Source organism: Oncorhynchus kisutch, linkage group LG1 (genome assembly GCF_002021735.2).
Source record: "Oncorhynchus kisutch isolate 150728-3 linkage group LG1, Okis_V2, whole genome shotgun sequence".
Lineage (NCBI taxonomy): Eukaryota > Metazoa > Chordata > Actinopteri > Salmoniformes > Salmonidae > Oncorhynchus > Oncorhynchus kisutch.
In genome coordinates, this window is record NC_034174.2 from 37,362,270 (window position 1) to 37,377,921 (window position 15,652).

The 15,652-nt window shown below is 47.2% G+C and overlaps 1 protein-coding gene across 4 annotated transcripts in view; it reads right to left on the bottom strand.

The window, feature by feature from the left end:
- Positions 1 to 15,652, bottom strand: part of LOC109895151 (low-density lipoprotein receptor-related protein 1) — a 185,014-nt gene that overhangs the window by 36,052 nt on the left and 133,310 nt on the right. For all 4 annotated transcript variants that reach the window (XM_031823106.1, XM_031823091.1, XM_031823099.1 and 1 more), the window contains exons 31-45: positions 14,962 to 15,056; positions 14,712 to 14,861; positions 14,349 to 14,489; positions 14,094 to 14,219; positions 12,576 to 12,707; positions 12,206 to 12,340; positions 11,027 to 11,156; positions 10,071 to 10,197; positions 9,831 to 9,982; positions 9,361 to 9,485; positions 8,748 to 9,122; positions 1,954 to 2,143; positions 1,259 to 1,463; positions 950 to 1,142; positions 43 to 174 (exon numbers count right to left, since the gene is read on the bottom strand). In XM_031823106.1, the coding sequence (XP_031678966.1) occupies positions 43 to 174; positions 950 to 1,142; positions 1,259 to 1,463; positions 1,954 to 2,143; positions 8,748 to 9,122; positions 9,361 to 9,485; positions 9,831 to 9,982; positions 10,071 to 10,197; positions 11,027 to 11,156; positions 12,206 to 12,340; positions 12,576 to 12,707; positions 14,094 to 14,219; positions 14,349 to 14,489; positions 14,712 to 14,861; positions 14,962 to 15,056 (2,408 nt within the window). The remainder of the gene's footprint in view (positions 1 to 42; positions 175 to 949; positions 1,143 to 1,258; positions 1,464 to 1,953; positions 2,144 to 8,747; positions 9,123 to 9,360; positions 9,486 to 9,830; positions 9,983 to 10,070; positions 10,198 to 11,026; positions 11,157 to 12,205; positions 12,341 to 12,575; positions 12,708 to 14,093; positions 14,220 to 14,348; positions 14,490 to 14,711; positions 14,862 to 14,961; positions 15,057 to 15,652) is intronic.

Consider the following 15,652-nt stretch of genomic DNA (forward strand, 5'->3'; position numbering starts at 1 on the left):
TCTCTCATTTCTCCATACCCTTCCCTATTCCCTCTTTCTCACCGATGCAGGTGTTGTCCTCCAGCAGTTTCCTTTCGCCATCGCCACGGCAAGTACAGTTGACCCTGCCCTCTGAGGTCAGAAGACACAGGTCCTGACAACCTCCGTTGTTCACCCGACACAGAGAGAACTCGCCTACACAGAGAGAGGGTTAGAGCACGCACACACAGTGAGTGGTCAGAGACCACAACTCTCCATCTACTTGTGTCTAATATAAACTGACACAGTGTAAATGGGATTTGCAGCAATTACCACAGGTTTACTGTGTGTGTTGAGAGTGGGGAGGAGGTAAGCAACTGGGAAGTCAATAGTGGGTGTTGAGGGGGTGTGTGTGTGGGGGTGGGGGGGGGTGAGAGAGACAGGGCCATTGATTTGAAGTGATAGAGGGAGATTGGAAACTCAGTGAGATGAACAAGTGTGAATTGAACTGGACGAGGTAGAGAGATGAGGAAATATGTGTTTCATGGGACTGTTGGAGCAGAAGATGGGGAGTGTGTGTGTCTACAGGGTGATAGATTGGGGCAGTGGAGTCTCAGGTGGTCTCATTCTCCAGGTGTATGGAGCTCCCCTCAGCTGTGTCACACTCTCTGATTACTTCTGGCACCTCATTAACTTTGGTGGCGCAGCAGTGTGTGTGTGTGTGTGTGTGTGAGTGTGTGTGTGTGTGTGTGTCAGAGGAGGCTGGTGGGAGGACCAATAGGAGGACAGTATCAAACATGGAAACCATGTTTGACTCGGTTCCATTTATTCTATTCCAGCCAATACAATGAGCCCGTCCTCCTATAGCTCCTTCCACCAGCCTCCTCTGGTACGTGTACCACTCTGCTTGGCCACACCAACCCTCCACCCCTTTATCTGCCCTAAAAAAAAACATCCACCCAAACCCCACACTCTTTTGTTGAGAACTCACAGCTATTAGTGTCGTTGGCCACAGCGACGATGCCCATTGGCTGCTGGGGGATGTCGGCTCTGAGGAGTTTCATGTCTCCGCCCACATACTTGTCGGCCCTGAGGACAGCCCTGCGGACCCAATCGGTCCAGAAGATGTAGTCTCCATACACCGCCAGGCCAAACGGATGGACTGGCTCATTCTTCAACACCACCTATAGGGGGGAGCAGAGATACACACAAGAGTTGAACCATCAAGTGTGTTTTATGAGTGTGGGTGGGTTATTGCGTATACATCATCTGCGAGTGTGTGGGTGCCAGTGTTACTCACGTAGCGGCGGCTGCCATCGTACTCGCAACGTTCGATCTTGTCCAGGGTGGCGTCGGAGAAATAGAGTTTCTCAGCGCGGTGGTCTATGGCCAGGCCGTTGGGGGTGCGGATGTCACTACCGATGATCACCAGTACATTGTTACCAGACAGGGTGGCACGCATGATACTGGGGGACTGTTCATTCCAGTTGGTCCAGAACATCAGGCTGGTGGGTGACAACACGAGGGAACTTACAGTATAGAAGGCAGATGTGTGTAAACGTTCTGATTCAAACAGCACAACTGGTTGGTGCATGATGCTTGAATGCTAATGCTAATATACTGAATATATTAGCTTTATGTCTCTTTGGATAAATCGATCTGCTAAATGACCAGAATATATTAAGATTCCAAAAGAAGTGCTGTAGGAGAGGCAGGTACATGGGCTAAACGCTATCCAAGGAGAAAATCTACTTACATTGAGGCTAGGATATCTATACTGTACTTCAATCTGTATTCATCCAATTAAAACACCTTATGACAAGGGTCAGGATATGGGAATGTTAGCTAGTGTCAGACGAACTGCAACAGACTCGTATCAGATACTCACTCCTGACACTAAAGACTAATAAAACCATATCAATTAAAACTCTATGACCTGGGTCAGAAACTTGGAACAGTGTGACTTATGACCATTATGGTCCAAGAGACACTCACTCCTGACACTCGTCCAGTACGAAGGCCCGGGGGTGGTCATCTCCAGACATGCTGACCACGGTGTCGCGGTCCCAGGCACCCCAGCGGCTCTGGTTGACCGTGTGGCGGGTGATAGTGGAGGTGGTATAGCTGGTCCAGTACAAAGTGTCCCAGCCACGGTGGTACGCCAGGCCCTCTACCGAACCCACATCTGACAAGGGGGAAAGAGGCAGAGGGGAGGCAAGGGGAGAGAGAGGGAGAAAGAAGGAGGATGAGTGGAGAGAACGGGGGGGGGGGGCAGGAAGAAAAAACAGAAAGGAAAGAAAGACCGGGAGGGAGGAGAAGAGACAAATACCACGTCAATCCCAGTTGAGTGTTAAAAGGACATGACTCAGGTCTCTGGCAGTAGCACAGAGCTGGCAGGCAGAGTAGAGCTGGATGCCATTGCAGAGGAGGTCCAGAGACTACTCACAGGACACTACTCAGAGGACATGACAGGCCACTGGTAATGATCTAGAACCCTCTGTGATCTAAGGCTTTCATCCAACTAACAGCTCTCCAAAAGGTCACAACATAAATGGCTAACAGCTTGCAGCATATTTCCTTCCATTGCTCTTTTTCATCGATAGTTGGGAGTGTTCACAGCATTTTTGCACTCCGCAGCCTTCTAATGAGTAACTGGCTGAGTTCAGCCCAGCTCAGCTTAGCTCAGCCCAGTTCAGATGAGAGGAGACTGGGGAGAGAGCTGGCCAAGATGGAGGAACACACTGTACTCTGGTGGTGGAGAAACACACTCCCAGTCACACACACCCTTAAAGTCTGCCAAGGACACTTTTGGGTTACGCACAGCACACCTACGGTCAACTAATTGTTCCAAAAATACTAATAGTCACCTGCTTGTTATCCCAGTAGAAACAGAGGGACTGGAATGATTTAATAGGCATTCTTCTGAAGCGGTTATGACCTAATAAGTACATCACATGCCTGGCCAGTGTCTCTGGGAGGTTCAACACCAGGTGGGACACTTTGCACTTCACCTCCATCTTTCTATTCCATCACCACAGACATGAGTCACGGACTGGCTAGCAGGGTATTGTGAGAGATTCTGAATGAGACCGAGCTAAGGACCTAAGAGCTGGGGTGCGGAGAGCCCAGGTGTGCGACGTTAAAACAATTCCCTCTCGTTTCCCACTCTCATAAATCAACGCTTTAAAAAATGGATGAAGTGCAACACTAAATCTGCTCCCTCAATTCCCTCTCTCCTCTGTGCTTTTAATAAATCATAAATCGTCAGACTGCAAGGCTCTACACTTTCCTATCCTTGTTTCTCCCTTTCCTCACACCTTTTAACGCCAGCTTCCCTATCTGTGTATCGCTGCTGTATAGGCCCGTCTCTGTCCTGTAAGCTGACTGCAGCAGTTGAAGTTTACAAAGGAATTTACGAGCTTGTGGTAAATGTAGAGTTCACCCTCTTATCCTGAGCCACACACACACACACCACACACGGGTCATTTCAGCATGCCATGTCACCCACCATCTCAGATGGTTCTGAAATTGTTTCTGTAGTTAGAAACGGATAAGATTAGCATTCCAGAAACATTATCTTGTTGTATATTGACTCTTCAACCTTTGGAATGTATTCCCTGTGAACCTGGTGATGGTCTATTCCCCCCTTCAGATAAATTAGCCATTGAAGTCGCTATACCATAAATGAGTGTGAAAATACCAAGTTTTACCTACTAGATGTCACTGTTCCTGCTACTGCCTTTGATCCATTATGTTGGTCTCTAGTGTTTATTAAAACGGCCCACAACACACGCACGCCTCCAACTCAATCATCAAGTTTGCGGACGACACAACAGTGGTAGGCTTGATTACCAACAACGACGAGACGGCCTACAGGGAGGAGGTGAGGGCCCTCGGAGTGTGGTGTCAGGAAAATAACCTCACACTCAACGTCAACAAAACTAAGGAGATGATTGTGGACTTCAGGAAACAGCAGAGGGAACACCCCCCCATCCACATCGATGGAACAGTAGTGGAGAGGGTAGCAAGTTTTAAGTTCCTCGGCATACACATCACAGACAAACTGAATTGGTCCACTCACACAGACAGCATCGTGAGGAAGGCGCAGCAGCGCCTCTTCAACCTCAGGAGGCTGAAGAAATTCGGCTTGTCACCAAAAGCACTCACAAACTTCTACAGATGCATAATCGAGAGCATCCTGGCGGGCTGTATCACCGCCTGGTATGGCAACTGCACCGCCCTCAACCGTAAGGCTCTCCAGAGGGTAGTGAGGTCTGCACAACGCATCACCGGGGGCAAACTACCTGCCCTCCAGGACACCTACACCACCCGATGCTACAGGAAGGCCATAAAGATCATCAAGGACATCAACCACCCGAGCCACTGCCTGTTCACCCCGCTGTCATCCAGAAGGCGAGGTCAGTACAGGTGCATCAAAGCTGGGACCGAGAGACTGAAAAACAGCTTCTATCTCAAGGCCATCAGACTGTTAAACAGCCACCACTAACATTGAGTGGCTACTGCCAACACACTGTCAATGCCACTGACTCTACTCCAGCCACTTTAATCATGGGAATTGATGGGAAATGATGTAAATATATCACTAGCCACTTTAAACAATGCTACCTTATATAATGTTACTTACCCTACATTATTCATCTCATATGCATACGTAGATACTGTACTCTATATCATCGACTGCATCCTTATGTAATACATGTATCACTAGCCACTTTAACTATGCCACTTGGTTTACATACTCATCTCATATGTATATACTGTACTCGATATCATCTACCGTATCTTGCCTATGCTGCTCTGTACCATCACTCATTCATATATCCTTATGTACATATTCTTTATCCCTTTACACTGTGTATAAGACAGTAGTTTTTTTTGGAATTGTTAGTTAGATCACTTGTTCGTTATTACTGCATTGTCGGAACTAGAAGCACAAGCATTTCGCTACACTCGCATTAACATCTGCTAACCATGTGTATGTGACAAATAAATTTGATTTGATTTGATTTTGATTTGACATATTCTTTACAACTTTGGGTAGAAAACCAAATTGCTTTTTGTTCATGGAAATAAATTGTGAAGAAGCAATAGTCCAAGCAGCAGCTCCATACTACTTTGTTGGGGTGGGATTGACGTAGGTGGTCTGTGGGTGGCTATTGATAATTGTATTGTATTCCTCATGTCTTACTCATTGTTAGGAAGAATTATGGTCCAAATGGGATGTTAGATACTATATTTATTGAATATGATATGAATCCTATAAATTAAAATGGCAAATTTGGGTGCAAACAATTTGTTTAATTTCTCAGAGATCAAATTATATTTAAACAATGTTCCAGGAATGCTAACTCTTATCTGTTTTCTAACAACAGAAACAATTTAAGAACAATCTGAGATGGGTGTCGAAATCCTCTTGTGCTTTTTGAGGTGGAATGACACACGCATACTAACACACACACAGTTTTATGGCACTTATCTGGGTGCGATAACAGACCACAACACTCTAGCTGAGTGTTTGCTCTCAGGGCAAAGGTAAACAATTACCCTGATTTCTCAAGTTTCAAGTTGTAATGTCGCATGCACAAGTACAGAGTGTGGCTATTTGTGTGTGTGTGTGTGTGTGTGTGTGTGTGTGTCAAACTCTGTGAAAGGCTTTGATTGTCCTGTACAGGTCCTCCCATTGACAAAAGACCAACCCATCTCTCTTGCGTTGGCACTGTCAAAGCCATATAGTACAGAGAAGTCCAGAGTCCACATGTTATTTAGTGTGATTCACCTCTTTCTTCAAGCCCATACATATACCTGCCTCTCCTACCGTACGCTGCTTCTCTCTCTCTGTCTCTCCAGAGATTCCTTCCTTTTGACTCTGAATAGGCAGACTGTCGATGACTTAGCAGTGGAAGACTGATTGAGGCGTCATGATGTGAGCTGACCGGAGACAGAGTCATCCAGAGAGTTCAGACCCAGACGGCCACCACTGTCAGACAGACATAGCAGGAGTCCTGGGGAGAGACTGAGAGCCCGGCGGCTAGCTGGATGCTAAATCAATAGCATCGCAAACGTCAACAGAGGGGGGCTGATGTCTATGTTCTCTCCTTTCTTTGGAGGGACTAGGACAAAGGTAGAGCTGATTGGCAGGACGAGAAAGGATTGATTCAAATTGTGGGAGACCTCAATCACGTGACTGGTAACAGTCCCTCATCAGTAGTCTTTCAAAGGACCATTTTTGGAAAGGTAAACACTTCAGAAGAAAAAAGAACAACACTTTTCTACTGTGAGTTTCTGGACTATGGAGAGGAAAATACTGAGCGAGACAAACCCATCGAATCCTAACTGACAGGAGGGCAACTTCAGAGTGGTTATGGTCAGAAGAATTAACTTTGAGAACCTATGTAATGTCAAATCTGCTGAATGTTCCTGTTGATGGCACACCTTAGTGTTATCGACTCTCCGTTTCAATAATAATTCCCACATGCTTTGTTATCAGTGGCTAGTTGATCAGTCATAAGCAGAAGCCTAGTTTTTACAGCAGGTAGATATCGACCCATGGGAGTGTCATCTTGCTGCTAGGATTTTTTCTCATCAGTCATCAGGACCAAGGAGTAGCCCCTTTAAGGCTGGTCTGTCTGTCCTCTCCATGGCGGATAATGGATCTGTGTGGAGGAATGACAGTGGTTCTGGTGATGAGACTGGGGTCGGCAGTGTGGAGCTGGTCCTGGTTCTAGTGATGGATGTCCTGATCCTGGTGCTGGGTGTGACGGGGCACTCCCTGGTGATGGTCATCCTGTGTGGTCGTCGAAGAAGGGCAGGTCCGGGGGGTCAACACAACCAGGGGAACCTAACAGGGACAGGGACAGACACCCTCCTGCTGGCCCTGAGTGCGGCCGACCTCCTCCTCCTCTCCATGCTGCCCTTCCACACCGTCGCCATAGCGATGCAGCACTGGCCCTTCGGCGACTTCCTGTGTCGGCTGGTGAGCTTCCTGGGTGCCGCCTGCTCCTCGGCTAGTGCCTTCACGCTGGCCACCCTGGCCGTGACGCGATATCTGACCGTGGTGGAGCCAGCCCAGGCCTACCGCCTTCTTACTCCTCGCCGCGTGGCGCTGACCTCCGCTGCTCTCTGGCTTCCTGCTTGTGCCCTGGCTTCCCCACAGCTGGCCTTCCGCTCTGTGGGTGACCGGCGCAACTCCCCCGATGGCCTGGCCTGCTTCAACTTCCTGTCGCACAATGGCCAGCTGGCCTATGGAGCCTGCCAATTCCTGCTGTCCTTCGCCCTACCACTGGGCGTTATCGCTGTGGCCTACAGCGGGATCTACTTGTTCCTGTGGCGGAGTTGTAGGGACAGCCGAGCGCCCCAGGTGGAGCGATACCAACGGAAGGTGACCCAGACATCGGCCCTGCTGGTGCTAGCCTTTACCCTGTGCTGGTTGCCCTCCTACGGCCTGACCTTTGCCCTCCTGGGGGGAGGCAGCCATGGGGCCACGGGGTCATCACCGCGCTTCGGGCCCTTCAGCGTGTTCGCCCGCATCACGGCCACCTCCTCTACCGTGGCCAACCCCATCCTCTACGTTCTCATGTCCCAGAAGTTCAGACAGGACCTGCTGGAGCTGGGTGCCAGGGGTGGTGCCAGGGGTGGAGGTCAGTAACCGTGACAACAGATAACTATACAAGACTGGTGGACATGTCTCTAAAACTCTAAGGTTAAGCTGTGTGTCCATGACAAACTGGATGTGGGCTGAACATCTGTTGTCTGAGAGCTTGTGGGAAGAACTAAGTGTCATAATAACAACTCTACGGGACTAAACTACAAAACCATTTCTACCCAAATCTCACTGCTACTCCAGTACACAACTATCACACTAAGCTGTGGTACAAAGCTCGAGCTCCAAGGTTCAATTGAGGGACAGCACTTGAAGTAAAGAGCCTCCCCACTGTGAGACAACAGTCTAAAAGGAGGATCTGAACACTGAGAATCAAAGGCCTCTGTCTAGAGGGCCTCCTGGGACATGGCAAAGAACATAGACATCTGGGAGAAATACATTTATGCTTGTAAAAAAAACTAAACAAGAGAAAGCTTTAAAGGATGTGAGCTCTTTTACACATTAATACCATTCTGTAGCGATTGTTGTTTCGTTCTGCGATGTACTTCTGAGATAAAGAGAATGAAGGTCTAGCTGTGCCTCAATCTGGTTTATGTTGTTGTGTACAGTGTGTTCCCAAACTAAGGTAGATATGAAAGCTTTCCACTGTTTTCCAGACTCTCAGAAATAATAGTTGGCCACTAGGTTTTCCTGCCATGTTTCAGTTGGAGGTCGAAAACAAGTTTGGTTTTGAGCCCCGGCTGTTTCTTCCTGGAGAATGCTACCCATTGGGGGGTCTGCTGTATGTCACCACCAAATAGGGTTTGTTCTTAGTGAAGGAGGAGGAGAGGAGGATGAAAGATGCTGCTTAACGAATGGGAGGGAGAGAGAGCCATCTAACAGAGGAAAATGTTTTAGCACATTTCTCTTCAGCCAAATAACCTGATTAACTAGTGCTCACCTACATTCACTTGGCCTTATCAATTGGCATTGACGAAAGAGTAAATCAATGAATTATGGGTTATGAGGGAAAAGTTATGATTCGGGGGATGATAACAGATCGAATAACATTCTTTTTACAAAATTAAATGTTAATCACATACACAGATTACAGCAGGTATAAAAGGTGCAGCGAAATGCTTATTTTGATTGGATGAATAAGAGAGGAGAGAGAGGGTGAGTAACATACTTTCCACCAGTGTCTTGCGGTCAGAGCCATCATCATTGATCTGCTGGATGTTCCCAAAGTGGATGTCACTAAAGAAGATGCGATTGGCTCCTTTCCCTCCTCCTCCACGGTAGTCAAACGTCAGAGCTATAACGTTCTTCATGTGTTCAGGATCCTCAAACGGTTTTATAGGAGCGTTTAGGTTCTCTTCATCCGATAGGTGAACGCTCTTTAGAATGGTCCGTTCTGAGTAGAGTAGGTAGCCGTCGTAGTCACGGCAACCCCGTCCGTCCTCGGCCAACATTCCGTGAGCACAGGCACATGTACGTTCTGCGTTGCCACGGAAAAGACACAGTTGCTGGCAGCCGCCGTTGTTATCCTTACACACATTCGTTCCTGAGTAGAGGGGAAACATATTTAATATTCACTGTAGATTTTTTTTTAAATCCCTCTCAATAAAATAATAATTCAAATATGAAACATTTGAAAAATATCACATTAAATGGTATTCTGAATCAAATCTTTAATGGGTTTGGGATTTAAAATTATTGTATTACAAAACCTTACAGCATTATTGCCCCTATAATCATCTCTGAGTAGACCCTCTAAACGAACACATGCACACACTGCCCACCTTGCTGCCTGGCCCGGTTGAACACTTTGATGTCTTTGAGCTGTACTCCGATGCCAGTGCGCAGAGGCACAGAATCTGTAGCGTTGTCTTTGCTGCCCCTCTTTATGGAGCCATTGGCATGAGTCCTGATACAGCACAGAGAGAGAGACATGACATCAGGGAGAGAGAGACAGACTAAGTAAAAGGAGTGAGGGAGACACCCTGGCTGAGAAGGAAGGTGAAAGAGGAGTGAGAAAGACAGAGTGAATAAATTAGGTGACAGTAAATACATGCGGGAAAGAATGTCAGAAAGAGGGAAAGAGACATGACATCAGTGCAGAAAGAGAAAGGGTGAGGGAGCCAACAGCTGAGATGCAAGGTGGCAGATTATGGTGAGAGGGAGTGAATTCATTCCAGACAATGAATAGGTGGAAGAGTGAATATATATATAAAAGAAAGAAAGAAAGAAAGAGAGAGAGAGAGAGACAGACCTGTCACTCCAATAGATGTATTTCTCAAACACAGAGACAGAGAACATGTCCATGTTGTTGTTAGCCAGCACCACCTCTCTGTTCTCTCCGGTCTCCAGGTTGATACGCTCTATCTTGTCTGTACGAGCGTCACACCAGTACAGAAGACCCTCCTGCACACACATACCAGGACAGGGAGTTCAGTTTGTGTGTGTTGTGGTGGTTATTTGTCTGTGTGTCTGTGTGTGTGTTACACTGTACCCGGTAGTCTATGGAGATGCCATTAGGCCAGCTGATGCTGACGTTGACTAGTACAGCTCTCTGAGACCCGTCCAGACGAGACCTCTCGATCCGTGGGTACTGACCCCACTCTGTCCAGAACAGATACCTGTACATACACACACACACACGAGCGAGGTCAGTTTCCCCTTATTGAGCTGACTAAAGTACTTGGAGTAACCCTGGATTGTAAACGGTCATGGCCAAAACATATTGATACAACAGTAGCTAAGATGGGGAGAAGTCTGTCCATCATAAAGTGCTGCGCTACCTTCTTAACAACAATATCAACAAGGCTGGTCCTACAGGCCCTACTTTTGTCACACCTGGACTACTGTTCAGTCGTGTGGTCAGGTGCCACAAAGAGGGACTTTACAATTGGCTCAAAACTGGGCAGCACAGCTGGCCCTTAAAAGTCCACAGGGACCTAACATTAATGATATGCATGTCAACCTCTCATGGCTCAATGTGGAGGAGAGATTGACATCATCACTGCTTGTATTTGTGAGAGGTATTGACATGCTGAAGGCACGAGCTGTCTGTTTAAACTACTAGCACACAGCTCAGACACTGATGCATACCCCCACAAAACATGTTACCAGAGGTCTCTTCAAGTCCAGAACAGACTATGGGAGGCACACAGTACTACATAGAGCCATGACTACATGGAACTCTATTCCACATCAGGTAACACCTTATGGAACAGCAGGGACTGTGAAGAGACACACACACAGGTACAACCACAGGTGCTAGTACACGCACTCCACATACACCTACATTGTAATTCTGTTGTATGGTGGTATAATACTATGTGTATTGTAGATATGTAGTGGTGTAATAATGTTATGTTCGGTTTTATCTTTTGCCTTAATGTGCTCCCCAGGAAGAGCAGCTGCTGCCTTGGCAGCAGAGGTCACCCCCCCCCCCCCTGTGCTCACCCTTTTTCTGGGTGGACAGTGATGGCGCGGGGCTTGTCCAGGCCCTGGGAGATGACCACGTAGCGGAAGGAGCCGTTGAGTCTGGCCACCTCAATCACATCAAAGCCCTGGTCAGTCCAGTAGATGTTCCCTATGGAGGGACAGAGCACCAACACAAAATACAACAGCAATACAAACCAGTCACACTTTTACGACAGTGTATTTTAAACAATCAACATGCTTTACAGTACAACATTAATGGGATCAACCACAAGAGTCTAACTGATAAAGTAGTTCTGTGGAAGGTTACTGTATCTTTTGGGATGAATAAAGTTCTATACATTCACTGTATATGACACCTAATACAACTAGGCAAATGGAGAATGCTGCCGTGTTGTTGTGTTGGTGTTGTAGTGTTAACAGGGTTTCCCAGGGTAACCTCAGAGGGCTGATGGAATGCTGCAGTGTTCATTACTCATCCTGCAGTAAGGCTTCGCTCTGTACGCACCCATGTCATGTGACCTGGGCTATAGAGGCACCTATCTGGGCTATAGAGTCACCTATCTGGGCTTCTTCCCATCTCCTCGGTCTAACCCTCTTCCTCTTCCTTTGTTAGCTTCTCCCTCCCTCTGACTGTACTTCTCTCCCTGGCCTTCTCCCTCCCTCTGACTGTACTACTCTCCCTGGCCTTCTCCCTCCCTCTGACTGTACTACTCTCCCTGGCCTTCTCCCTCCCTCTGACTGTACTACTCTCCCTGGCCTTCTCCCTCCCTCTGACTGTACTACTCTCCCTGGCCTTCTCCCTCCCTCTGACTGTACTACTCTCCCTGGCCTTCTCCCTCCCTCTGACTGTACTACTCTCCCTGGCCTTCTCCCTCCCTCTGACTGTACTACTCTCCCTGGCCTTCTCCCTCCCTCTGACTGTACTACTCTCCCTGGCCTTCTCCCTCCCTCTGACTGTACTTCTCTCCCTGGCCTTCTCCCTCCCTCACCTTGCAAAGGTGAAGATGTGATCAGAATGAGTCTCATCTCTCTTCTGTAAGGCTGTGAAGCGTGTCAGCCATGAGTCTGACAGATGCCGAATGTGTGTGTGTGTGTGTGTGAGAGAGTGTGTGCACAGTATGAGTTAGTATACACGTGTCTGTACATGTGCGCGTATGAGTCTGCATGCATGTGTGTATATGTGTGAGCGCGCCTCACCAGCGATCCAGTCCACAGCGATGCCCTCCACTCTGCCGATGCCGTTAGTGACCACATCTTCTCTCCAGGTCTGGTCTCTCTTAGCTCTGCTGATGGTGCTTAGGCCCATGTCCACCCAGTAGATCGTATCATTGTCTGGAGGGGAGAGGAGAGAACCATCAGTACAGAACAGCAGATCTACTATACCCATTATACTCATTCATTAACATGTTCATGTGGAATGCACCGATTACACTGGCTAGATTCAGCATATTTTCATGACAAGATATTTTTCATCACTACCGATCTAAAAAAAAAAAAACTCGATTTTGGTTTTGTATAGTGTTTGAAAACCCCTCCCTCCAAGGTGTGTGTATGTGTGCGTCCCTACCTGCATGGAAGTCTATTCCCACAGCCAGAGAGGTGCCTGACACTGGCACCAGAGCGTCTGACTTGTCCGAGGGATCCAGGGGAATGCCACGGATGCCCTCATGAACAGAGTAAAGCAGGAAGGAGCCCACTCCTGAGGCCGAGGGAAACATTACAGAGTTTATCACTGGACACACTAAGAGGTCAGTGGCAGTACAAGACATGGAATCTTTCCAGATGAAAACAAATTAATGATTACGATATTATAAACTCCTCTCACTGTCAACTGTGTTAATTTTCAGCAAACGTAACGTGTAAATATTTCATGAACATAACAAGATTCAGCAACTGAGACATAAACTGAACAAGTTCCACAGACATGTGATTAACAAATGGAATAGTGTGTCCCTAAACAAAGGGGGGGTCAAAATCAAAAGTAACAGTCAGTATCTGGTGTGGCCACCAGCTGCATTAAGTACTGCAGTGCATCTACTCCTCATGGACTGAACCAGATTTGCAAGTTCTTGCTGTGAGATGTTACCCCGCTCTTCCACCAAGGCACCTGCAAGTTCCTGGACATTTCTGGGAGGAACGGCCCTAGCCTTCACCCTCGATCCAACAGGTCCCAGACATGCTCAATGAGATTGAGATCCGGGCCCTTCACTGGCCATGGCAGAACACTGACATTCCTGTCATGCAGGAAATCATGCACAGAACGAGCAGTACGGCTGGTGGCATTGTCATACTGGAGGGTCAAGTCAGGATGAGCCTGCAGGAAGGATACCACATGAGGGAGGAGGACGTCTTCCCTGTAACGCAGTGTTGAGATTGCCTGCAATGACAACAAGCTCAGTCCGATGATACTGTGACACACCACCAAAGACCATGATGGGCCCTCCACCTCCAAATCGATCTCAGAATACAGGCCTCGTAACGTTCATTCCTTCGACAATAAACGCGAATCCGACCTGTCTCCCTGTAGTGCTGTCTTAGGCATCTCACAGTACGGCCATTGCAATTTGTTGCCCTGGCCACATCTGCAGTCCTCATGCCTCCTTGCAGCATGCTAAGGCACGTTCACGCAGATGTGCAGGGACGCTGGGCATCTTTCTTTCTGTGTTTCTCAGAGTCAGTAGAAAGGCCTCTTTAGTGTCCTAAGTTTTCATAACGGTGACCTTAATTGCCTACCGTCTGTAAGCTGTTAGTGTCTTAACGACTGTTCTACAGGTGCATGTTCATTAATTGTTTATGGTTCATTGACCAAGCATGGGAAACAGTGTTTAAACCCGTTACAATGAAGATCTGTGAAGTTAATTTGTAAAAATCCAAATTATCTTTGAAAGACCGGGTCCTGAAAAGGGGACATTTCTTTTTTTGCTGAGTTTATTATATTAAATATAGCACATCCAAATGTAGCTTGTGTTTGTTTGACTAAAAACTGCGGTAATGTTTTGTTTCCATGACTGCAAGACCAGGCATCTATGACCTTTCAAATATCAGAATAAAGATCCAAACAAAATGTTCACGGTGTGTGTCTCACCCTCGCAGGACTGTTGTCCACTCCTGAGGCTGTATCCAGCGGTACACATGCAGGCTCGTGTGGTGGGGGAGGTGGGCAGGCACAGCTGGGAACAGTCTCCATTGCTATTACTGCACAGATTGGTGCCTGGAAACACAACACACAAAAACACTAACAAACACGCTCACATAGATTAAAATGGTCATTTCTAATCTATAGCTACCATGCTGCCCAAACATAATGTACACTCTCACACACACAGACACACACAAACACCTTTCTGCACGGTCTCGTTGTAGATCTTCAAGTGCATCATAGCTGAGGTGCTGTTTCTCAGGACCTTCCAGTTCCCGCCGTCACGCTTGTCACAAGTTCCTATCTGGTCAGTCCCCTGGTCCGCCCACCATAGCTTCTCCCCTACACACAACAGCCAATCACAAAATGACGTCATTTCATCTCTTCACACAAGTGGGCCAATCAAAATGACCCATCGTACTCATACTATGATCACTCAAAGAACCGATGTTGAGACCTACTGTAGCTCCATTTCTAAGAACTCAAACTGTTCGGGACAGAAAGCTAAAGGCAGCTAGGAGGCAGAATGTACAGTCCTAGAGAGAGTGGAGCCAAGTTACATACCCATGATGGCCAGAGCTGTGGCCTTGGTCAGTTTGCCCTTGACCCCCTCCAGAACCTCCAGACCCGAACCATCCAGCTTACAGCGGCTGATGGTGCTGTTCCCTGAGCTGACCCAGTACAACTGCTCTGTGTCAAAGTCTATGGACAGACCTGGAGACAGACAGGGAGAGGGAGGAACATTATGGATGTATCCCAAATTGCAATTTACTCCTTATATATAGTGCACTATTTTTTCCCTAGAGCCACTCACCCACTGGGCCTTTCTGATTGGTGAAGAGGACACTGCGGTTGCTGCCGTCTGTGTTTGCCATGCTGATGTTGTCTCCATCTGTCCAGTACAGCTTCCTGGAACAGAGAGAGAGACAGAGAGAGAGAGAGAGACAGAGACAGAGACAGAGACAGAGACAGAGACAGAGACAGAGACAGAGACAGAGACAGAATATCAATACATCATGCTACTGAAATCACTAGAAGTGACAGGACCTGCAGTTCATTAGCCTGGATAGCGCCTAACAGTGTGTTACCATTAAAACTATTTGTGAAAACTATTTATTCTGTTTTCACACACAATTAGACAACACCCATCACAACGCTCATACTTATTTTTTTATAAGTGAGAAAGGGATTGTTTAAAACTAGCAAAACCATCAACAGCTACACATGTGGAGGTCCCATATGGACTATTTATCTACTGAACATCTTCCTTGACAGATGTAAATGTATGTGGTTATATATCTAGTTTACAATCTATGTAAAAACTTTAAAACGTGCCCTGTGTTTTAACAGCAGCATCTTTCATTGGGTATAAAGTACAGGAGCCATTTTTTATTGCAGGGTAAAGGCTAGCTTAGAATACTGTGTGTGGATGTTGATTGGGTTAGGCCAAGCAGAAAACATGTCAGTGGGGATTGGCTAGTGTAGAGTCCTGCAGCAATTGAGAT